Source organism: Phaethon aethereus, assembly GCF_964289735.1.
Source record: "Phaethon aethereus genome assembly, chromosome: 3".
In the NCBI taxonomy this organism is placed as follows: domain Eukaryota; kingdom Metazoa; phylum Chordata; class Aves; order Phaethontiformes; family Phaethontidae; genus Phaethon; species Phaethon aethereus.
In genome coordinates this window covers 25,251,604-25,276,041 of record NC_138576.1, presented here as the reverse complement: position 1 = coordinate 25,276,041, position 24,438 = coordinate 25,251,604, and the positions used below count along the sequence as shown (strand labels likewise).

General features: G+C 36.1%; 1 protein-coding gene across 1 annotated transcript in view; it reads left to right on the top strand.

Moving 5' to 3' along the window:
* The window catches only part of CSMD1 (CUB and Sushi multiple domains 1), a gene marked incomplete at both ends in the record, with an annotated part of 1,255,958 nt that overhangs the window by 834,367 nt on the left and 397,153 nt on the right, over positions 1-24,438 (top strand). Inside the window, 3 exons of the mRNA XM_081998094.1 lie at positions 4,052-4,139; positions 10,324-10,448; positions 16,028-16,149. Coding sequence (XP_081854220.1) covers positions 4,052-4,139; positions 10,324-10,448; positions 16,028-16,149 — 335 coding nt within the window. The remainder of the gene's footprint in view (positions 1-4,051; positions 4,140-10,323; positions 10,449-16,027; positions 16,150-24,438) is intronic.

Below are 24,438 nucleotides of genomic sequence, written 5' to 3'. Positions count from 1 at the left end.
TTTTCCAGTCTCCAGGGTCTTCACCTGACTTTTCAAATATCATGGAGAGTGTCTTGTCAACTACATCAGCCAGTTCGCTCAGGACTCTGGGATGCATCTCATCAGGTCCCATCAACTTGTGTATGTGCAGATTCCTGAGGTGGTCTCAAACCTGATCTTCTCTTACTGTGGGAGAGACTTTTCTCCTCTAGTCCTCGTCTTCCAGTCCATTCCCTTGAGAGCTGTGGGAGGAGACACTGTCAGTGAAGACTGAGGTAAAGAAGCCGTTGAGTACCTCATCCTTCTCCTTACCTGTTATTACCAGTTTGCCAGTCTTGCTCAGGGTGGGGTGTATATGTTCAGGTTTACGAAAGCGTACCTCAAGGAGGGTACTCTTTCTTTGACCTTCCTTATCTGGCTGACATACCTGTAGAAGCCCTTCTTATTATTCTTTGCATCCCTTGCCAAGTTCAGCTCTAGCTGCACCTTGGTCCTCCTGACATCTCTACAAAACCAGGCACCCTCTCTGTACTCATCCCAGGATACCTGTCCCCACTTCCACTGCCTGTGCATTTCCTTCTTGCCCTTTAGTTTTCCCAGCAGGTCTCGACTCAGCCGTGCTGGCCTCTTGCCTTCCTTTCCTGATTTCTGACACCTGGGGATCGAGAGCTCTTGCGCTCTGTGGGAAGCGTCCTTAAAGATCTGCCAGTTCTGTTCTGCTCCCTTGTCCCTGAGGGCAGTTTCCCAGGGGTTCCTGTTGACAAACCCCTTGAAGAGCTGGAAGTTTGCTTTCCTGAAATTCAGGGTCCTGACTTTACTCTTTGCCTGCCCCATATCCCTCAGGATTACAAACTCCACCAGCGCATGATCACTGCAACCCAGGCTGCCTACAATCCTGACATCACCAGTTAGCTCACTTGCATTGGTGACCAACAGGTCCAGTATGGCATGCCCTCTGGTAGGGCTGTCTATTACCTGGCATAAGAATTTATCCTCCATGCACTCCAGCAGGAGTCTTCTGGATTGCCTACAGCTCACCATGCTACTTCTCCAGCAGATATCGGTGTGGTTGAAGTCCCCCAGCAGGATGAGCGCCTGCAAGCACAATGCCTCCTGTAGCTGGAGTAAGGCTTTGTCAATAGGCTCTCCTTGATGAGGTGGCCCGTAGTAGATAACAACCATAAGGTTTGTCTACTGGTATTTGTCTATTGTTAAATATTTACCAATATTTAGATAAATTCCAAAATACTGGCAGGTAAACTGGCATATTAACATTTAAAATTATATACATATATTTATAAATGCACTAAAGTCCCTGGTGTCCCACTAAAGGTACTAAATAGTTTCACTAATTTGAGAAATTTGTTCCTTTTTTTCCATCTGGAAAGATTAAATCAGACAGGCTTGTTTTACAGGGAATTGGATTTATTTTGTTGTGACAGCATGTCATGCAACCACCATCTGTTAAAAAACACTTGACAGTTCATTGGGGAAAGTAGAAGCTAATACCTGGGCCATGTTTAACAAGGCCAGTAGACACTGAGGAAGATGTGCCGAGTTCCAGATGTATGACACCTGCTCTGTTTCAAGAGACAGTATTTCTCTGGGTAAACGATAGTTTGAATCACCCTTCCCTGATATTGGTGTCAGAGTGTGTTGACAGAGGAAGGCAGGGACTGAGCCAAAAATTTTGCAAATATCATCCATTTGGAGAGAACACTTCATTCAGTGCTGTAAGGTCTCAGTCAACATTTTCTGCTGTCCCAAACAAAATACTTATGCATTGTATATTTATGTCTGTAGTAAGAGGTAACTTCAGAGTGTTTGTGCTTAAAACATGAAAGCAAAGGCAGTGTTCTCCACCTTGTATTACAGTTGTTACCATAAAGTTCAAGTTTAATACACTTGATATGTCGAATAACAGTATCAGTCATATTGCTTATTTTTGTGTTTTGGTGATCCAGTAGTCAAAATTGAACCTCACCTCCACTACACTTCTGTGCTGAAAGTAGTAAATATTTTATTTTTTTCATGAAAAAAGTGAAGAAATATTAGTAGGAAGATTATTTATTTTAAGGAACAACAGGGTACAACAGGCTGCTTTTCTAGCAAGATCAGGTTTTGACTATTTCAACTAAACAACATTTCAATGCTGACATTTCCTAAGAAATTACAAAAGTAAATTCTCTGAATAAAATAAATGTTTACAAACTAGTATAGACTTGTTCTGAAAGCCTTTATTCACACACACAAAAATCTTTATAAATCTAAATAATATTCATAAAATTAACAGGATTGGAATCTTGGTCTGGAGTGTGTTCAAGATGATAAATTCGAGATGCTGTACTTTTGACCAGATGAACTGGATTTTTACTAATGCTTGGTTTTTTTATTTATCAGGAAATATATTTTTAAGTAAAACATATTTTTAATTTGTCTGCAAAAATGTTTCTGAGATTATCATAATCTTTCGTCTAGTTTAAAAAAATATTTCTGAGACAAGCAGTATACAATATAATAAGTAGTGTTAAAAAGATGTGAAGAAAGAGATGATTCCTTTCCTTTCCTATATTTTTAAATCATTCAAAAATAAAAAAAAAGTATGCAGACAAATGTTGAAATACACTGTAATTATACTCTACTTCAAGAAGAATCTATGCTGAGGTCAAGAATTTTGGTACTTATAGTGCTTTGTCTTAGTTATATCTTTGTAGTGCTGTAATGCAGTTTTTTATTTCTTTATATCTTCTCCTGTAAAACTTTGGATTTCTGTATAAATTAATTGTCCTTGATGCTGCCAAAACAGACATAAAGATTTATAGCACTTACCATATGATTGTATGTATCTTGCTTGGGACCACTCTGTTTGCTGCTGTATTCAATTTGAAAGCATATCACTGTGTGGGAAAACCAGCCACTTTTTACATCTCATCTCTCATCACCTTTCAGCTGTAATGCTGTCATCTGTAATCCACTCAGGCTGGTGTAATTTACTGTGTGCAGCTAAAATACTCCAACTAACTTTTTTTTTTATTATTCAGGAAGAACATTCTGCCCCTTCCTTAAGGTTTTCCCAAAAATCTTTTAAGATGAAAAATGTAATCCACAAATTTCTACTAGCTCTATTCTTCTGTGGAGGAAACAGAAAGGCAGGAAGCGTGTAACTATGCAAGGACACACATGTGCGCATGTGCAGGATAGAAAGCACATGTCTATTTAGATTTTACATATATTCACACTGTTCTCTGTTAATTTATGTCTTTATGATTAATTCCTTTTAATTCCACATATTTCTTAAATACATTTTTACAAATGAAGAACTAAAAAAGTGAAAATTGAATGTTCCGATTGTTTTGAGTTTTGAAAGAACTTTAAGTTTACATATTTATATACCTAGTATTATTTAAATATCTGGCAGTCTGGAGGGAGAAAGAACAGAGGACAAAAGGAATGGAACAGTATATGATTCCTACTCTTTCTATTCCTGCTTGAAAGCACAAAGTAGAGATTTTGAGCCTCATTTGCATGAACACATATTCAGCTGCTTACAAATGCATTGCTCTGTATATTTTTGAGGTGAATTTTAACTTCATAAAAATATTTCTATTTTACAGTTGGGTACTTAGCTTTTGTGTATTTCAAGTCCATATGGACAGAAGGTTAAATGAGATTTTATTTTCTTGTACTATCTTAATCTTACGATCGTGTGTTGTGAATATTTCAGAAGGTGACTTCAAGAAATCAAGAAATGTTGTTTTTCCTGTCTGAGAAAAGCCATGAATCTTAACTTAGTATATCCATAGAAAGATGATTGACTATGGGAAATCAATCATATATTTTTCCACAGAAACAAAACATGTTGGTTTATCATAACAAAAAAAAAAAAACCCAAACACCAAATAAATCAATTATTTGGGGCTTCTTTTTGGTAATAATTTGTACTGTTGCAAGAAAAAATATGAATATGCGTATGGTTGAATTCAGACCATGGAAGTTAAAGTGTGGGAAAAGTGAAGAGTCATCTTTACAGTTGCATGTCTAATTCTTTTTTTTTTTTCTCTTTACTTTGCAGTGACCCAGGGTGGGGATGCAATTGCATCTGATACGTGTCCTGATCCTGGAATTCCTGAAAATGGGAAAAGGGTGGGCTCTGATTTCAGGTGGGCACATTTAGTTCTCTATATGACCAAGAGGAAAGTATTCCTTGTTACATGTGTACGGAGCATGCAACTACAGATTTTTTCCTAGTTTCCCTAGTTTTAAATGTGTTGAGTCTTTGTCAAAATAGCTCCAGTCCATTGCATATCTTGAATTGTTTTTGCATGTTTCTTTTTTAAGTCAGTGAATTTTAAATATAAATTTTAGAGCATAATAATCATGTCTACGTAGGAAAGGCAGAACTCTTTGGACAGCATAGAAGAAGAACCAGAGAGAATTGTCTGTTTTCCCACTATTTAAAGGTTGTGAAAAAACTTGGGAAACATAGTAAATTCAGTGTGTAAGGCTGTCATGAATGCCATCTCCTTGCTTTTTTATTTTAAGCTTTTGTTATATTCATTATAAAAAGATGACATCAAATGGACCCGTTTGGAGAAAGGAAGAAGGTTGCTCTTTCCCTGTTGGTGAAAAAACCCAGAAACATCAAGATGTGGCAGAGACGAGGGTCAAAAGAAGGATATGGGAGCCTGCAGCTCATGCAGAGATTTATAAATTGTTCAGCAGGGAATGGACAGGCAGACCTAAGAGTAAACGGAAAGGAAAATTTCATACGAATTAGAAGGAATTCTGCAAAGTTCTCTGCAGCTCCAGAAAGCAAGTTAATCAAACCTAACTCCTGAATCATGGCTTTTCCAAGCTAGGGCATAACTGATGGGAAAAATAATTTCAAAATCTATTCTATTTCTGACTGACCTACTCCTTTTGGATTTTTCTGTTTACCCTCAAAGGAGTTTGAGAACTCATAAACAATTCCAATGTTAAGAGAATCAGTTATATGCAAATTCATTATTTCATTAGCAACAGGACAACAGTTAAATGTGTTTAAAAAATAATGAAGCAAAATAAGCTTTTCAATAAATAGGCTAGAGGGATACAAACTGTCCAGAAGATGTTTGCTACTATCCTGTTCTATATATTCTGATTCAACTTGGCAAGTACAGCTGCTGCAAGCGAAATTGTATGATAAAAAAATATAGCATGCACTTGCTGTTTTAGGAAAACAAATGTAATTTTTATCTAGATCTTTATTAATGCTTGATGTACTGAGGAAAGAAATATCAGTTGGTAGAAGATGAGGTAAAAAAGAGATACTAAGATATAACTCCTCAAGATGTATCAAAGTGTCTGCATGTATTCATCTGAGGGGTACCTGTATACTGTTATTTTGGAGAGTATTTTACTTTACTATTTGTGCAGGTATGCCTCAGTTTCCCTCCTCCCTTTGAGTCTCTCCTCATAGTCATAAAGGGTGCAGAGCACACCTCTTCTTCTGAATTCCTCCATATCAAAAACTTAGTTGAAAGAATTAAGGGCAGTATCTATGATAACTCTGTTACTAGCGTAGAGAGAAAAGCACCTCTGGAAAGAGTTAAACCCTTAGCCTAAATGTTTAATGAAAAGTAGCATGCATTCACACCTGAAGGGGCCTTCTGCAGTCCATTAAGTATGGATATCAGAGTAAGTTCAGCAGACCAGGATGGTGAGGGATCTTGAGCACATGACATATAAGAAGAGGCTGAGAGTCATGGGTTTGCTCAGCCTTAAGAGAATCTGAAGAACCTTGTTGTTGTCTACAGTTACTAAACAGGAGAATGTAGAGTAGAGAAAGCTGGACTCTTCTCAGAGGTGGACAGTGACAGAACTAGAGGCAATGGACAGAAGTTGGGACATGGTAAATTACTACTAGATTCAGGATTAAAAAAAAAAATGTTTTTGCTATGAGGATGGTCAAACACTGGAGGAATGTTTCCAAGAAAGTCCTGAAAGTTTTCCAAGAAAGAGCAAAAAACAAGTGTTTTTTATGTACTGTAAACTTTTTTTTTAATATCTATTTACAACATATCATAGCTATCTTAAAGTTAGTTATCTGTATCTAGCTTGACATTTAAAAAGAAAATTCAGTTGGAATTTAGTTTTTCTTTCTCTGAAAAGACAAATAAAGCTCTTCCATATGAGAAGGGAAAACGATATTTGCTCTTACTTTTGTTTCTCCAATCTAGTGAAAATACTGTGGAGAGTAAAAGAAAGGCAATGTTTTTTCTCTTCTAAGAGGCAAGTATAGACACCAGAAGGAGCTATAGTTCTTGTCAGGAGGATGACTACTGTGGATATTAATCTGAACTAAAAGATACGAAAATGCACATTATTCAAAATCTTTTTCAGTCTACTGAAAGTTGTGAGTGGGATTGATGGAAAGGCAAAAGGTTTATTTTCAAGACAGCCTGAAACCCAACTGATTCAGTGATGACAAGTTCTTTGAAAAGGGTTTAATTGTTTTCAGCATAATAATGGCCTTCATTCTAATATCATAAAGCAATCAAAAAGGTACTGAAATCTTATCCTTTTATTCTGTCCTCCTGCCATGCTTGTACTGTGTTCAGTTCATGAAGTAGGGGAGGTGATTTTAAGTGATTTAAAAAAAATCCAGTAGGTACTTGGATTCATTTTGAGCGAGAAATGGCAACTCAGACTTTGCTAGATGATGGAAAACATAATCAATACAATTTTGGGGTCGATATAACATTTTATTTTTATGTGAGATCTCAAAACAGTAGATTGTTTAAACAAAATCTAAAATGGATATAAGCAACAACATTTCATCGCTCCTTAAATATTATATGGTATGTGTGGTACTGTGAAAATACAATCCTATTCCACAATTCCACCGACACTTGTAACAACAATATCTTTTAAATTTTCAAACCAGCTTTTTAAAATTAAATTAAATTTCTTATGGTTAGTATTTCTTATAGATTTTTTTTGTTATAAAAAATGGCTTCTTTCAGTCAAATTCTAGCTTTCTTTATAGAAGGACACATTTTGCTTTGATACAATTCAAACTTAAAATAGAAAAAAAAAAAAGTGGAAACTGGTTTCTTCCCCCTGTTCAAAGTTTACATAGACAATTAGCAAAACAAAACACTTCCAATGCCCCCAGATTTGCTCAGCGACTAGGGACGTAAAGATGTGGAAAAAAGAAATTAAAAATTGTCAATGTTAACTATTGAATATGAAGTGAAGTAATAATTTCCTAAAATCACAAATCAAATAAGTTAAAATACGGATGATTGAAATAAAAGGATGCCCCCTTTTTTTAATGGAAAAATGTCAAGCAGAATCAATGGACAGACTCAGTAATTTGGACGTCACTTAGAATATAAGGACTTTTACTGTAGACTGTGTGGCCCAGGTATGTCCCCTTCCCTAAGATGCTTATTTAGATAGATCTGATTGTCTGGAAGCAGAAAATACTCTAGTGACTCAGCTCACCTAAGATTTCTCAATACCCACTATTCTCTTAAACATCTGAAGTTATATGGTTTGATCCAGATATCTGCAATGTAGGCATTATGTAACAACTATATATATATACACACATATTTCATTATTAACCAGTTACTTACACAAACTTTTTATTTCCTTCACATATATTATACTGTGTACCTCCCTTTAGTCTGTACTAGTCTGTACCTCCCTTTGGCAGTATTTAGAACTTTTTATTACTTTTTCCCTTTTTTCTCTAAGCCTCAACAGAATTAAAATTCCACTAAAATTATTTTCTTGAAAGTATTAGTTGTTAGACTCATGGCATAAACCTGATTGCTCACAGTAGGCATTTCAAAAAGGGTAGATTTTAGCTGATATTAAAGCAGACAGTGTATACTGTAGCCACACATAAACCATGTCCAAAACTCTCTGTCATTCTGGTAAAACCTATGGCTGCTCTTCTGTAGCCTAGCTGAAGTTCAGTTAGAATTCTTGAAATGACTTTCAAAAGCTTGTACTTGTCATTGCCTATAGCTGACATTCAGGTTTCTCTCCACCTCAAATTCTAACACCAATGAACTTCTGAATACTTCATGTTCCTACCTTGCTCTTTAATTTGATAGAGTTTTTTAGATTTTTTTGTTTGGTTTTAATATGCTATAGTCAGCGTATTTATTTTGTGTAACTTAGTTTGTGATCAAACATTTCAAAAGATTATATCCACCATGTAAAATATATGAAGTTCACATTATTAGTCCTTAGACACAAAGTATTTCCAGAGCTTTGCAAAAAATCACAATATACTGCACAGAATAATGGAATAATTTTCAATAGTTTGAAAAACAAATTCAATCATCAAAGTGTATAGATTAAATTAGTGTGTAACATTTTATGTATTCATTAATATATATTTTTTTCATACTTCTGTAACAATGAAAGTCCAGTCTAAACATGAAATCCTTCACTTACTGCATCAGACATCAGAATATTTGTATTTCTCCTGTGCTTTTTTTTTTCCCTCCCCTTCTTTCTTTCTTGGGGGGAGACATCCAGAAAGCATACATTTCATTTCACTCTAATTTTTTGTATGTGTACAATTTTGTAATTCTCTTTACATGTTGTGATATTTGCAAACTTCAGGGAAGTATTGAAGTTTTCATGTTGGTTCACACATCCTTACACTGTTGGGAAAGTCTTTATCTAATCTGATTTGTAAATACTTCAATTCTCAGTTTACATTTATCACAACTAGGTAACCGGTTATTTTTTTCCTGTTTCCATAGAACAAGTGTTCAGAGCTTATACTTCTAGGAAATATGAGAAAACACATTTAAGAACTGTTTAAAACATTAAAATGCCAGATTAATTAATCAACATTTTCTTTACCAATAAAAGAAACTAATTGTTGATTAAATTGAGGTATGTATTTGGAATCATGCTTGGTCTATTTTTCTGAGGGTTTTAAGAATGTGCCTTTAAGAAAGGATTTCATGCATTTCCAATGAACTACTGAAGGAAGGAGCCAATATTTTTCCTACCCTTCTGATTTTTTCACATTTAACAGTTTAAGAATGAAGTGTTTAGCAAAATAGGTTTTAAAGCTTTCCTAGATTTGAAGCATCACGTTCAAATTGAAAAAAGAAGAAGAGAGGAGAGGAGAGGAGAGGAGAGGAGAGGAGAGGAGAGGAGAGGAGAGGAGAGGAGAGGAGAGGAGAGGAGAGGAGAGGAGAGAAACAGGAGAACAAAAAAAAAAAAAAAGAAAAGAAAAAGGATCCTATTAAAGTTTTGTGAAAGAACTATAGAAGTACATAATAATAATGATAAACAATATAGTTTGTGAGATCGTCTGAGAAATTAGTAGAATACTGGTGCTTGAAGTTTAGGAATGAGCTGGACGTTAGTGAGTGAAGTTATTTGCTGTTCTCCATAGCACAATTTTAACCACTGAGCTTTCTGACTCCCATCTAGCAATCCCCTGGTGTTTAGGACTCAATGACTTAGAAAGACCAAACTGAGAAACCTGCTTCATCAGGATCACTTAGTTCACAATATGGGATTATCAGATGCAGAATTGAAAGTGCAAGAAAGCTAACAACAAAACTGGGTGAAAATGATGGGGAACAAAGAATGTCGCAAATAATAAATGGAGGCAGATATGTAAATACTGTTTAGCAAATCTCTCTTTGAGATACACAGTAGCTTTATACAGTTTTTTAACTCTTCAAAAATATTGGTCAACATTGTTCAAAAATAAATTATTTGTTGAAAAAGAAGAAGTTAGAAATCATTCCAGAGAGACACATTTCAAAGTTACAACTGTAACAGTCAAGCTTCAGTCCTAATAAAAGTTACCATTTAGCAAAATTTTTAACAGGAAATTTCAACAAGGTCAAGAATATTTAATGAATGATTACAATTTACTGAAATGAATATTTCCTGGCCTTACATGTTGACAAATTACCATACCTAACTGCTTATTCTCTCATTTAAGAGACCATAGAGAGGTTGAAATTATTAATGAATAAATTTTGTTGCCTCAAAGAACTGTGATTATATACTTTCTTAAAAAAACCTGTCTCTCTATGCATTCATTGAAGTCATAGTTTAAAGGATGAAACTTAGTATCACAATTGCTTTATATTCCTGGTCTTACTTCTTTAAAAGGTAGACATACAAAATAGTAGACCTGTTCCCTATAGTATAAGTTGGTTTTTATGCATATGGTAATGATGAAGTAGAATTTCCCACCTTAATTTATTTTTTTGGCCCTAGAAATATTGTCTTTTGGTGACATTTACATTTATTTGGGGAGGTTGAAATTTAAAATAGATTTTAATCGTTCTCCCATTTTTCTCCTAGGGTGGGTGCAAGCGTGCAGTTTTCCTGTGAAGATAATTATGTGCTGCAAGGTTCTAAGAGCATCACTTGTCAGAGAGTGACAGATACACTGGCTGCCTGGAGTGACCACAGACCAATTTGCAGAGGTAGGTGTTATTCTTTGGAATTTTTCCTCAAGTTCGGAAGGGTAATTTATAATTTCTACTTAGAAATGCAGTGAAATGATGTTCAGAACAAAGGGAAAAAATATATATCATATATGTGTGTGTGTCTATATGATTATATATATCCAAAGATCTTTCTGTAGCTTGAAGCCCACAAAGACAGACATAGTATCAATTTATGGAGCTAATTTCCTTTTAAGAGCTTTCATTTCACTTAATCTTTTTGTCATGTTAAATATATTTTAAGTAGAACTGTCTAGTTAGGTTTAGGTTAAACTTTTCTAATTAAATTTCTAAATAGGAGCTCCTCATAATCGTATTGTGTTCCTACCAGTCCCAGATATTTATGTAATCCTAATTTTTTGGTAAATTCCCTTCTTTTCTATATATTTTTCTCAACATTACAAATGACCTAATCTTCTGACTTCTTTTCTAAATTGTTTTTCATTGTGGTCTAAACCAATTAATAGGTTCCTCCCCCTTCTTTTAAAGAGGAGGGGGGAGGTGGATTTTTTTTTGTTTGTATCTTTTTCCATTGCAATCTCCTGCCTGTAATAAAAACAGAGAAAAATGCTGTCCAAGTACTCCAGACCTGAGGTATATAAGCAAAATAAAGAGTATATATCTATGTACAGAACTTCTCCTTTTTCTCAGTAGAATAATTAACTTGGGTTGCACATTTAGATTGTACGTGTTAATGAAAGTCTTAACCTTAGAAATGTGCTTGCCTTGTATCCTCCTAAAACCAGACAACCTAACCGCAACAGGCTCTGGAAAACAAGAAAAAACACCACCATTAATTAAAAAAAAAAAAAAAAAGCAGTCATAGAAATTGTTTAGATAGACTTTATTTGTCATTTTGAGATAGATCAAAGAGATACTTCTTGTACTCGCAAAATCTTTTGCCAGTTACCAGGGCAGCAAATGATAGAGAGACTGTGGATGGAAGGATTTGCAACACCTGGACCTAAACTTTTGTTTGTTCAAGAATGAGCTAAAGCATAATCTCACTTATATAAAACTCATATATTTACAATGAAAGGTTTCATTACCTAGTTATTTCATAATACCAAGATAAACATATTTTTCTTCTGTTGCCAGAATAGACTTTTCAATTTGTATAATTACATACATGATTTAATTGTGAATTACAATATATATATAACTCTTTCTTCATTAAAGAGTGTAAACGGTTGTGGTGGGTTGACCCCAGCCAGCTGCTGAACACTAGCCCAGCCATGCACACACTTGGTCCCAGTGGGATGGGGAAGAGAACTGGCAGAGCAAAAGCTGAGAACTCATGGGTGGACATCCAAGACAGTTTAATAAATGAAACAAAGCCGTGTATGCAACCAAAGCAAAATAAGGATTTTATTGACTACTTCCAGTTAGTGAGCAGATGTTTAGCCATTTTCTGTAAAGCAGGGTCTCAGCACAAGTGATGGTTACTTGGGAAGACAAACCTGTAACCATGAACGTGCTGCTTCCTCCTCCTTTCCCTGAGCTTTTGTCGCTGACCATGTTGTCATATGGTATGGAATATCATTTTGGTTAGTTGGCATCAGCTGTCCTGGCTGTGTCCCCTCCCAGCTTCTTGCCCACCCCCAGCCTACTTGCTTTAGGGGCGGTGCGAGAAAAAGAGAAGGACCTGATGTTGTGCAGGCAGGGCTCAGCAATAACAAAACCAGTGGTGTGTTATCAACAGTATTCTGGTTACAAATCTAAGCCACAGCACCATACAAGCTTCTATGAAGAAAGTTAACTCCATTCCAATCAGACCTAATAAAAAAGTCTCTGGAGGCAGCTCTTGGATAAATTATTACAAGCTATATGTAACATGGGTAGTATTACATAGACACATCCATGTAAAGACTGGACAATCTAAAACATACTAAAAATAAATAAATAAAACTCATACCTCCTACTCTTTCCACAGCAGCAAAACAATTGTGATTCTTAAGTGCCTTTTGCACTCGGTGTCTCTGTAGCTCAATGTATCTAAATGAAAAATCTGTATATGCCCTCTCAGTATTTAGTTTCACACTACTGTAGAATAATGTGTCCATGCAACTCCGCTGTTCACCCTTGTTTGGTGGGGCTTTTTTCAGCTCCTGAATTTATTCTTGTTTGCTAATATGTTGCAGAAATGAGCTGAAGTAATCTATGCATAGTAAAAGTAATACTCAGCAGAAAGGGGCTATTTGCTGCTGAATTATCTGTGTTATTACTAGTGTTTATTGTTCCTTTCAATTTATTATCTGCAAATATCTCTATTATACTTCACTCCCTCCAGTAAACTTCTAAAAAATAGGATAAATTAGTCCTATACACTGAAACCTCATTTAGAAAACAAGTTACTTGCCTCAAACATACTTCCAAAATTGGAGCTAAAATTTCACAACAGTCTGAGGGTCAAGTCAGCCAGTCTCTAAAAGTTATTTGTTTTTTTCCCAAACACAGATTAACATTGTTTATGCTGAATCGTGTATAATTCTGGTTCAGTATTACAACTCTGCATGTGGTGCACGTTTGTGGATGGTGGGAAGTGAGATACAAGTTTTATTTGTACTCCATATTCTCCCCAGTCCCCTCACTGACCTTCAAGATGCCAGTATGCATGGTGCTTATTCCAACTATTTGATAGTAAAACACACAATACAAAGAACTCTTTATCACATTTTCTAACTGATCATCGACTTTAAATGGAAAAGCTGATAAACTACTCACGACTACTGTGGGCTTAATGACTTCAAGCTTATGAGACTGACTGAAGAAGCTTGAACTTTGCATTTACCCCAGAATGGCAACTAACAAAGTTCAGAATTTATGAAGCTGATGAATAGCCACAGGAACCATCTTACTGTTGGCAAGTTCCTTCATTATTTACATTAAACACTATCCATGTAACAACCTTACTTGCAAGGGCACAGCAGGGGCTGGTGGCCCGGGAGCTGCAGGGTCTGCCTGAGGTGGCAGTGCAGGGCCAGGCCTCAGAACCAGGGCACATCCCACCACCCCAGTCCGGCAGCAGGACAGACCAGGCCAGCCTCAGCCTTGGACATTGCACACCTCCCTGGGGACAGGGAGATGTCTCGGCTCGGCCAAGACCCAGAGCCTGGGTGGGAGTCAGGATCCATCAAGTCTGTGAGCAGTCACAGGCATGGCTGTGTAGAACTGCAGGCAGCTACTCCTGGGACATTGCTCAGGCAGAGACCAATAGTCCAGTCTCACCCCAAAACGGATCCCCTGGGCCCACAGGCAAGGAGTGGTGGGAGGCCCCAGGAGTGGCTGGTCAGGGCAGTTTAAGCCCCTTAGTGCCCTCAGGAACTGAACGGTACTAATATAAATGTTCTCAGTTTTCTTGAATTCCACACAAAAACCTTATAGCAACTCATTCTTGTTTTCTGTAAGTGATATACAAGGATATCTAACAATTTCTGTGCAATGTTTTGCAGTAACTCCATTTCCTAAATAAAACTCTGGGCAGAACTTCAATTGTAACTCTTTCTTGGCTTTTTTTTTTCCCCTCTCTTTTTTTTTTTTTTTTCACCCCCTGAAATTGAAATAGGAGAAGGGAAAGAGAATAACACCCTGACTGAAAAAAGATCTGAAAGAGAGATATTTCCTAGCCTTTATTCTTTGTGGGTAGCTAGAGAAGGTACAAACTGTATTCAAAGGCTTATTACTATGAAGTTGCAGATCTGGATTAGTTCCTACTGTAGCAGGTCTTGTGCAGGGTGAATTGAAAAGAAATTAATAAATATTAATTGTCTGATAGTTGCAGTGGTGGAGGTACGGTGCTTCTACCAATTACTGGAATACAAACGTCCTCTATTTCATACCCTATGAAATCTGCTCTTGTTACTCTAGCAATTAAAATAATAAGTTATGCTTGATACAGCAACAATAAGCCAAGCTTTCTGTGTCGCTAGTATGCAGCATACAGTGGCATACTTAGAACGTGATTAGTTCTTTTTTTCCATGTTAAGCACAGACTGCTTAATTAATAATCATCAGTGATGCTTTGGTAGAATTACCTATGTGGATGAGGGCGTTTTGTGGCTTCTGCTGAGATCATTGTGGAAGATTTCCACGTGATGTGTCTGAGACTTGAGTGAAATTCATGGAAGTATATTAAGACAGTTTCTATCATTGTGTCTGAGACTTGAGTGAAATTCATGGAAGTATATTAAGACAGTTTCTATCATAGACACAGATGGACATTTTCACAGAAAAATGTGTCCTAGTTGAATCAATCTAGACATGGAGTTACAGTTACTTTTGAAAGTCTATTCTCTAACATAGTAACAAAGAACCATGTGCTGGTAGCAGATGGTGATTGAAGGATACAAGATCTGTAATTTTCCTCTAGTTTTCTTATTTCCTATTTGTACCAGTCACACTTCTATTAATGCAGAAGATTAGGCTTCCTCCCAGCAAGTTTGTGAGGTAAAGAAATACTCATATTTCATTCTTCAGAATGGAGGCAGCCACAGAGAAAGACAAAAACTAAAATTTTCCAAAGTAACAGAATTGGATTGGGTTATTGGGTACTTTAATCCAATATTCAGAAAAACAATGACAAAGCTTTTAAGGAATGTAGTCATTCCTCTTGCCAGTATTGAAACTTAAGTAACAGAAGAATCTAAATTACACCAAAGGTTAATGGAAGTTAGGTAGATAAGTTCTGAGATCCAGCTATTTGAAGATATGGAGTATCAAAATACTTAGAAACTGTATGATCTAGACTGTCTATTTTAGCATGGTGCCAAAGTGATGTAGAGCACTGACAGTAGAATTTTAAAATGTTCTGAATTCCGAAACTCCATTTAACATCACTGGAAATTACATATTTATGTATTTTTTAAATACTTTGAGATACTGAAATATTTTGAGACATTTGGATATTTTAGAAAACCTATCCTTAATGCTCTTTGGAAAATAACTCAACTCTTAAAGTAATTTATTTTCAAAATGTTAACTATCCATATTTGCTTAATGTGACAGAAGGATTATGATGGAATTGCTGCTTTACAAAAGTCAGGTTACTGCCTAGAACCACCCCCCCCCCCCCGATGTGAAGAGCTAAGACACCACAGAAGTTCAAGTTTAGATTAAAGATATACAGTTACATAGAATGAAACATTGTGATACACGTTTTTTCCCTCATCAACCACGGAAGAATCATGAAGGAGAGCACATACTGGCCCTTCTTACATTCATACATAGCAGGCTCCCTCCATCCACTTGCGGAGGGTAAATCTCTCTCTAAACAGAATATTGATATGATAAATCTGATAAATTAATTTACATAACTAAGAATAAAGTAATGTAAATGTTGGGCTGGTTTATTGAAAAGTGCCAGTGTCCTTCCTCTGTAGGTTATTTTTCAGGATTATTTTGACTGGCTCAAACACCTTCAAAGGCAGATTGTTATAGAATATATCAGCATAATAATAGTTTCACAGCAAGCTGTTATTAATGCTTTGGCAATTTTATAATGTTTATTTTAAACAGAGCAACCAATCAAAAGCATTCTTATTTGTTGTTTATAATTTTAGCTAGAACATGTGGTTCTAACTTACGTGGACCAAGTGGGGTTATTACATCACCAAACTATCCAGTTCAATATGAAGACAATGCGCACTGTGTGTGGATCATTACAACAACTGATCCAGAAAAGGTATGTGCTTTCTCTTTGTCTCAGTTCAAACTGTAGAATTTTGGATCTGTCTGAAAATTACTTCATACATATTTGCGTGAATGCATGAACAGATGCAAGTGTGTATGTTCATTTAAACACAAAAATGACCAAAGTAGAGATGTTAAGAAAATACATTGGGTACTAGAAAAAAAATATTATCTGTGAAAATGTCCACTGAGAGTAATAGGTCTCAATTAAAGTTTCCAAGTTATAAATAAATTTTATATATTTCTAAATGAAATATATAAAATCATACTCAAAATCACACATTGCTAAATGACTTGATAAAGATTCCTCAAGTTGTATCTTGATACTCACTCATTGTTAAATCTTAGCATAAAAAACAGACATACATCTAAGTGCTTCGATCTTGTTAGGTGTTTTACTACCTACCTCATTTCTCTTTTCAATCCACTGTTTTCCAACAATGATTCTAAATACATAACTATGAATAATAATGCATAAAATAGTAGTCATAATTAAGTGTTTTTATTACAATGCAGTATACTGAGATACATTTTTACTCGTGTTTCTGTAAAATCAATTTACTTCCTTAATAAAGGACAGAGACCTCCTACCTGTAGGAAAAAAAATCTTTCACTTATATTTTACTTTTCTGTAGTGAAATGGTGAATAAATGAGTTACAATAAGTTGAAGAATGTACAATCTGTATGCACTTTCATAACTACAAAACAGGTATTTCTTAGCAAGTTTTTGGAAGACTGTGTTCTTTACTTGTTTAATACAGTTAAGGAAAAAATACCTAACTTAATCTCACCAGAAGTTAATGCAAATGTTTAGCTGCAGAAAAGATCTTTTCGCTGCATGCTTTCATAGCATATTGTTGAGATGTAGACACTGTTTCTTTCTACAGTTGAGTTCACTTTTTCTTTAAGCAGACTCAGTGCCCCAGTAAAGGTACATATTCAGGCAAAAGTACAAAACTATCACTTTATGAAACATTTGCTGCAATGGGACTTCTCTTTGAAGAGTTCCAAACTGAACTGTTATATTTTATTTAGTATAGCAATTAGAAGTGATTGTGTGTCACTGAATGACCTTTGACTTTAAAGTAATCCAATTTTATAAAAAGTATTAAATCTCTTTGCATTTGTAAATATAGACAAGCATTTAAAATATGAAAAAGTATGACAAAAGCATCTACTCAAGTTTATTTTCAGTAATATGTAATCCTATTGATTCTGCAAAATGCAGTATAGTTTTGTAAGAGAAAATGTAAGTGTGCATCAAAAGAAAATATGTGAAAATACTATTACTAGAAGAGAGTCTTGGCATCTTAATGATTTCTTTACTCAAAAGTGTTCCATTAATTTTTCATTTTAATTTTTCTTCCTTTGACTTTTCAAGAATTTTAATTAAGCATATTTTTTCATATATGAAGATAGTAATCTCCTTGTGGATTGAGAGAAAGATTAACTATAGTAATACAAAAATTGGTATTGGCTGTGCAGCACTGTTTATTAAACTGTACAGTGTATGTTTTCTGTGGAAGCTCAGACCTATTTCTGAAAAAACTAAACCTCAGTATACCACAATAACACCCAAGTGCTGTTCATTCTATACACTATATCTTTCTTAATGCATTTAGGATTTTATTAGGGTGGAGCTTAATGAGATTGGTGTGGGTTAATTTATTACTCTGTTCACTGGAATCAAAAAGGCACTCAAATAGCATTCTGTGGGCAGCTTGACAGTTCATCAGCCACAAGAATACACTGAAGGAACTGCAAACCCAGAGAAATCAATTATTTTGTTATGTTCAAAATGAAGAGGTATGAGTACAAGGATGGAGCTTTCACCCAGAAAATAATGCACACTATTACATCCAGCTGGATGGAAGGTAAAAAGATATGCTAACAGAAATACTGATAAACACAATGTAAGAAAAAGACAAGGAGCTTTAAGTCTTTCAGTTCCTGACAGGATGGGCAATAGGGAATGTATTGTCTTTTTACTAATCTTGGATTTGTGTAGCAGTGCAATAAAGGAAGATTATTTTCTTAACTTCATTTATCTTGGAAAGATGGGTATTTGATTTAGGTTCATGACAATTGTGAATGTGAAGTCTTGAAATCAAACATGTTTAAGACTTACAGTATCTTCAGGTTGCTTTCACATTATATTTATCAGTATGTATGTATCAATACAAACCTGATATTGGGACTTGTATCCCCAAATGCCTGAATCTAGAGTTAACAGATATCCTTTTGGATAATAAAAGGTATGAAGGAAAATGTTTTTACTTTACAGACTATTTTTCCCACTTCTTTCTAAAGAAAAATATCTTGCTAGCATTTTGAAACCTGTGAACTTTAAAAAAATCAATTACAAAAATAATTTCCAGGTTTCCAAAATAATGAATTTATTTTAAGATGTGCTGAAAGTTGTGCAGATTTTTATCCCTGACTTTTGTCGGAGTTGTGAATGACAGAACTCTTGAAAATTGAGCTGTGTATTGAAGGTCTGATTTTAAAATTAGATTGAGGAGCCTACTCTTTTGCCTGTCAGGTTTGAAAATATTTTTTAGAATGCTTAACGTCTGTGCTTGATGTTCTTTTCCAAGAAGGTAGATAGTTCATGACATGTTGTTACTGTGTATTTTGAATTAGTCTTTTCATCAGATTAGTTTACATATAGTGGTTTACAAGCTAAGACAATGTTTCCGCTTAACATAACATTCAGTGCAGTTTAAAGAAGATAGTCTAGTTAAAGAGGTGTCCTTGCACAAAAAATGGAACATAATGTGCTGGAATATTTTAAAGAATAAATTGAAAAAACTGTCATATAACATTTTCCAAATTTTGCATTCTGGTGCTGGTCAGGGGAGATTTTTAATGACAATTCAAAATTAAAATAAATTTCAACTTCCTATGGGGACAGCAGCATAGTTCCAGTTTTTAACCAATGATACCAAGTTCGTTGTTAGTTAAATGCTTTTCTAACGTTTATTTGCCTTTTTCTGAGCAACACAAAAATTTAAGTTAAGCTTGGTTCCTCTCCTGTTCAGAGGTATTTCTGTTAATGCTCTGCTTATTAGGAAGAGTTGTTTTTCTTCCCTTAACATTTATTTATTTCCTCTGGGTCCCACTATTGTAGTTTCTAATCAGCATTCTACTGAGTCATTTATTAGACTTCTAGTGCTTGCAAATACAACATTATAATGCTCATCTGACTCTCTGTCAAGTGCGTGCTGTAATTCTTGGTAACTCTACATTGTTTTGATTGTTCTGTTATGCAGTTTTTCAGCTTTTTAGAATCAGTTACTTTGGACTGTTCTTCTGAGGTCTTACTGATCCGTTGTCTTTATCTCTTTCTTGCTGTTATATAAAACTTTTCAGTATGCTCTAAGCATGCATCTATCCCTTGCTGTTTCAATTCATTCTCCAGGCTGTGGGTTTTTTCATGAGACTTACTGCCCTGATGATTTAACTATTTTATGGCAACATCGCTAGATGCAAGGGATCTAGTTTTCATCTCCAGCATCTATAGGAGAACAAGTTTTGGTGTTGTTTCAGCACTGATACCTGGTTTTGCACAATATTTTCTCGACTGATTGTGGATTTTGCTATATTAGATGTGCCATGGGCTGCAATAGTTCTAAGTTTAATGACCTGGTAAATAGTGTGTCCCAATTACAGATTTTTATTTTTTCCCCTGAAGTATGTACTTTCTCCAAAGTACTTTGCTCAGTTATTCTTTACAAAAAAAGTTATTCACTGCAGTTGCTATAATTGAAGACATTGGAATTAATTAGAGGGAGGGTGGGAAACTTCACATATGGTTCTATAGGGCTGAGCCTTCAGGTTTTTGTATAAAGTTGGACTTTACCTGAATATGTTGTCATAAAATGGTATTTCTGATTTATGGTCTTTCAAAGCACATAGCTAGGGAACTTCAGGAGAAAATTCTTACTCAGGAAGACTTTCCCCAGTACACAGCTAGGGAATCCACATACTGTTAAGGTTGATTTTGAGATAATGTCTTTTACAATAATTAATTTTTGCAATATGATCTAAAAGAGCAGTCTTACCAACTAGCATATGATAATATGCATTTTTTTTTAAATGACCTTACCTGATTCATGGATTGGGGCAAAGCTTGTAGTAGCTCAGATCTGACCCAATAGTGACATCCCTGTCTTCCTCAGATTCTTACTTCCATGTAAGTAGCTCATGCATATATAATAATTTGCAATGGATTCAGAACTTCTGTTTCAATAGGCAAGTTTGCTCCAGTTAGATGGCATTATTTTATTACATTATCTAATATTAGTGTTCTTTAGAAAATGTGTCCATAAATAGCCTATTTCTTCTAAGCTTCATTAAAGATAGGACTCCTCTCCCTCTGAATGTCTGCTCAGACCATCCCGCCACAAAGTAACAGGATATTTGTCAGCATCTCTGACATCTACAGCACTTGCAGACTAACACTGTACTCTGATTGGGGAAGAAAGCTCTTGCTGAGCACCGTATATCTCATCCCTACTGAGATTACCAGAGCACTGCCACAGTATTAATTTTTCTCTGTTCAACATATCCTCTCTTACTGTACCACAGAGTTCCGGGTTGCAGAGATCCTAATCACCAAAAATATGTAGATCTAAGAACTACTTTCACTAAACTTCTCATAGAACCATGGAATTGTTTGGGTTGGAAGGGACCTTAAAGATGACCTAGTTCCACCCCCCTGCCATGGGCAGGAATACCTTCCATTAGACCAGGTTCCCCAAAGCCCCATCCAACCTGTCCATGAACACTTCCAGGGATGGTGCATCCACAACTTCTTTGGGCAACCTGTTCCAGTGCCTCACCACCCTCATAGTGAAGAATTTCTTCCCTACATCTAATCTAAATTTATCCTCTTTGAGTTTAAAGCCATTACCCCTTGTCCTATCACTACATGCCTTTGTAAGAAGTCCCTCTACGGCTGCCTTGTAGGCCCCCTTCAGGTACTGGAAGGCTGCAGTAAGGTCCCTGTAGAGCCTTCTCTTCTCCAGCTGAATAACTCCAACTCTCTCAGCCTGTCCTCATAGGAGAGGTGTTCTATCCCTTGGATCATTTTTGTGGCCCTCTTCTGAACCCGCTCCAACAGGTCCATATCTTTCCTGTGTTGAGGGCTCCAGAGCTGGATGCAGGACTCCAGGTGGGGTCTCACCAGAGCAGAGTAGAGGGGCAGAATCACCTCCCCCCATCTACTGGCCATGCTTCTTTGGATGCAGCCCAGGATGTGGTTGGCCTTCTGGGCTGTGAGCGTACTTTGCTGGCTCATGTCCAGCATTTCATCCACCAGTACCCCCAAGTCTTTCTCGGCAGGGCTGCTCTCAATCCTTTCATCCCCCAGCCTGGACTGATACTGGGGGTTGTGCTGACCCAGGTGCAGGACCCTGCACTTGGCCATGTTGAACTTCACGAGGCTCACATGGGCCCATTCATCAAGCTTGTCCAGGTCCCTGTGGTTGGAATCCCAACCTTCAGGTATGTCAACAGCACCACTCGGCTCCGTGTTGTCTTTAAACTTGCTGAGGCTGCACTGAAGCCCACTGTCTTATGTCAGTGATGAAGATATTAAAGAGTACTGGTCCCAGCAGGGACTCCTGAGGGATAGCACTCATCACCGATCTCCATCTGGACATTGAGCCATTGACCACTACCCTCTGGATGCAACCAATTCCTCACCTACCCAACAGTCCATTCATCAAAGCCATCTCTCTCCAGTTTAAGGAGAAGGATGTTTTGGGGGATCATGTCAAAGGCCTTACAGAAGTCCAGACAGATGACATCGATAGCTCTTCCATTGTTCACTGACATAGTTACCACTACCCTCTGGATGCAACCAATTCCTCACCTACCCAACAGTCCATTCATCAAAGCCATCTCTCTCCAGTTTAAGGAGAAGGATGTTTTGGGGGATCATGTCAAAGGCCTTACAGAAGTCCAGACAGATGACATCGATAGCTCTTCCATTGTTCACTGACATAGTTACTCCATCAGAGAATGTCACTGGGTTGGTCAGGCAGGACTTGCCCTTGGTGAAGTCATGCTGGCTCTCTCAAATCACCTCTGTGGCCCCCATGTGCTGTAGCACAGCTTCTAGGAACATCTGCTCCATGATCTTCCCAGGCACAGAGGCTGACAGGTCAGTAGTCAGTAGGGAAAGGTCTAGGCACTTCCTGCAGATTTTATATATTTTGTATATTCTTGCAATGTACAGGGTCATGTTAGTGATTTGCTCAATTCTTACTATTTCGTAAGTCTTAGGATAAATTTAATAGACTGGAGGAAAAGGTCACTGTGAATTCAGAATTGACTCATTGGTACGTCCTGAGCCATCTAGATCGTACAAATACACTAAGAACTCCCTGAAAGGATGGTTTGCCATGGTGTGTTGAAAATTAAAGCACGGTTTTGTATGCTCTTTTTTCTTTCACACAGCGTTAAAACTGAATTTTGTGCCATATGTAAATGTGCATATTTACATTTAAATTTCCTTTTTTTTTTTTTTTTCTGGAACAGTGTCTTTAATTTTAGGAGGATAGGGCATAATTGACAAAGGCTTCACACAGTTTAGCATTAAAATTATGAAGGTGTCTATTGAAGCAAACAAATACTAGTTAAGTTCCATTTTGCTTTGAAATAGGTTCAAGTATTATTGTTTTTTTCATAATCAAGCAGTATAATTTAGAACACAAAATACAACTAAAGCAATTACATGAGAAAACTATTGTTGCAGTATAAGGGTGGGATTTTGAACTTCCAGTGTCCTAAAATCTAGTACAAGACTTCCAGGGTAGCCTTGATTCTGTATAGTGTTAAATAAATTAAAAAAACCCAAAGAGTCTGTATATTTTAATATAATGTGCAAAATGTACTTACAAGCCTACTGGAAAAATCATATTATATATAACTCACTATAGTATACGTTCAGCCTCAATTTGAATTTAAACACATAAATTGCAACACAGAATTCTATATATGTACAACTGATATTAGAAAAAAAATACATATATTGTGCAAAAGCAAGCACAGTTTATTTTTTAAAAATTACATATTTGTGTTGCTTTCTCTGTTTTGTGTATATTTATTAGAACATTATGTTTTTTATTAAAAATATTGATGTTTCTACCTTTCAAGACATCATGTGAGTGAGAATTAGTAGCATAGCTTCTCTATATTTTCTTAATAAGTCTACTGAAGTTTTATTGGATGATACGGATACAATTAGGGCTGGAACAGAAGACACAGTTCTGGCATTACAGACATTTAGGATGAAATTTGGTTTACAGATATGGGTGCTACATGTCTATACCCAATTATACTTAATGGAGATCTGTCAGATATTCAGTAGAGTCAAAACAGTACTTCATCTCATCTTAAACTAGTCCACTAGAGGCTGATCAGCTAAATCACTGCTTGGGCTTTGTTTGCACTCCCTGGATCAGAACCAAAAGGGATTTAGACATTTTAAATGAGAGGTGTCTCTAATATATATATATATATATATATAGTATTGTATATATATTGTGTATATATAGCATATATACAATGTCTAGTATATAAGCAGCTTTGTGGAATAAAGTATGCCATTTTAGATGAAGGACATGCCTCACAGGCTGAATGGGAAGTGTCCTATAATGGCCATACGTTGAGTGAAAAAGCATAACTTTGGAGTAGGGATATACCAGACTTAACTAAAAGAAAAAGTCAGAAAAATCTTCTCTCCTACATCTATTTCCAAATGTAAGCATTTTACTGAAGCTGATATACCCAAATCAGAACTGCTTTCTATATTGATTTTAGATTTGTGCATTCATTACAAGAAGTTTTGATGTCTTTAATGACTGTTGGAGGTAGTGATGGAAGAGGGACACTTGGGATCAGTACTTGTCTCATGATGAAAGGATCCAAGCACAAATTTCCTGCAGTACAGGAAAGTACTGTATTTCCTGGTTTGTCGGGAAAACTAACTGCGCAAGTACTTGTAATGCTTCTTGCTTCTGGCATTACTTCTGGTGGTATTTGCTTTTATTTCTTTTTCTCAGATGGTTTCTAACACTAAATGAAGAAATGCACCCACCTCTTAATTTTTTCCCTTCTAAGGCAATTGCCGCAAATACAGGCTGACAGTTGTATTTCTTGTTGCTTACTTTCCCTCTGACCTTCCCCCTTCCATGTTGTTTTTAAACAGAGATTAACTACTGAGCCTTAACTGTGTTCAATATCTCAGATTTGCTTTCAGGATATCAGCTA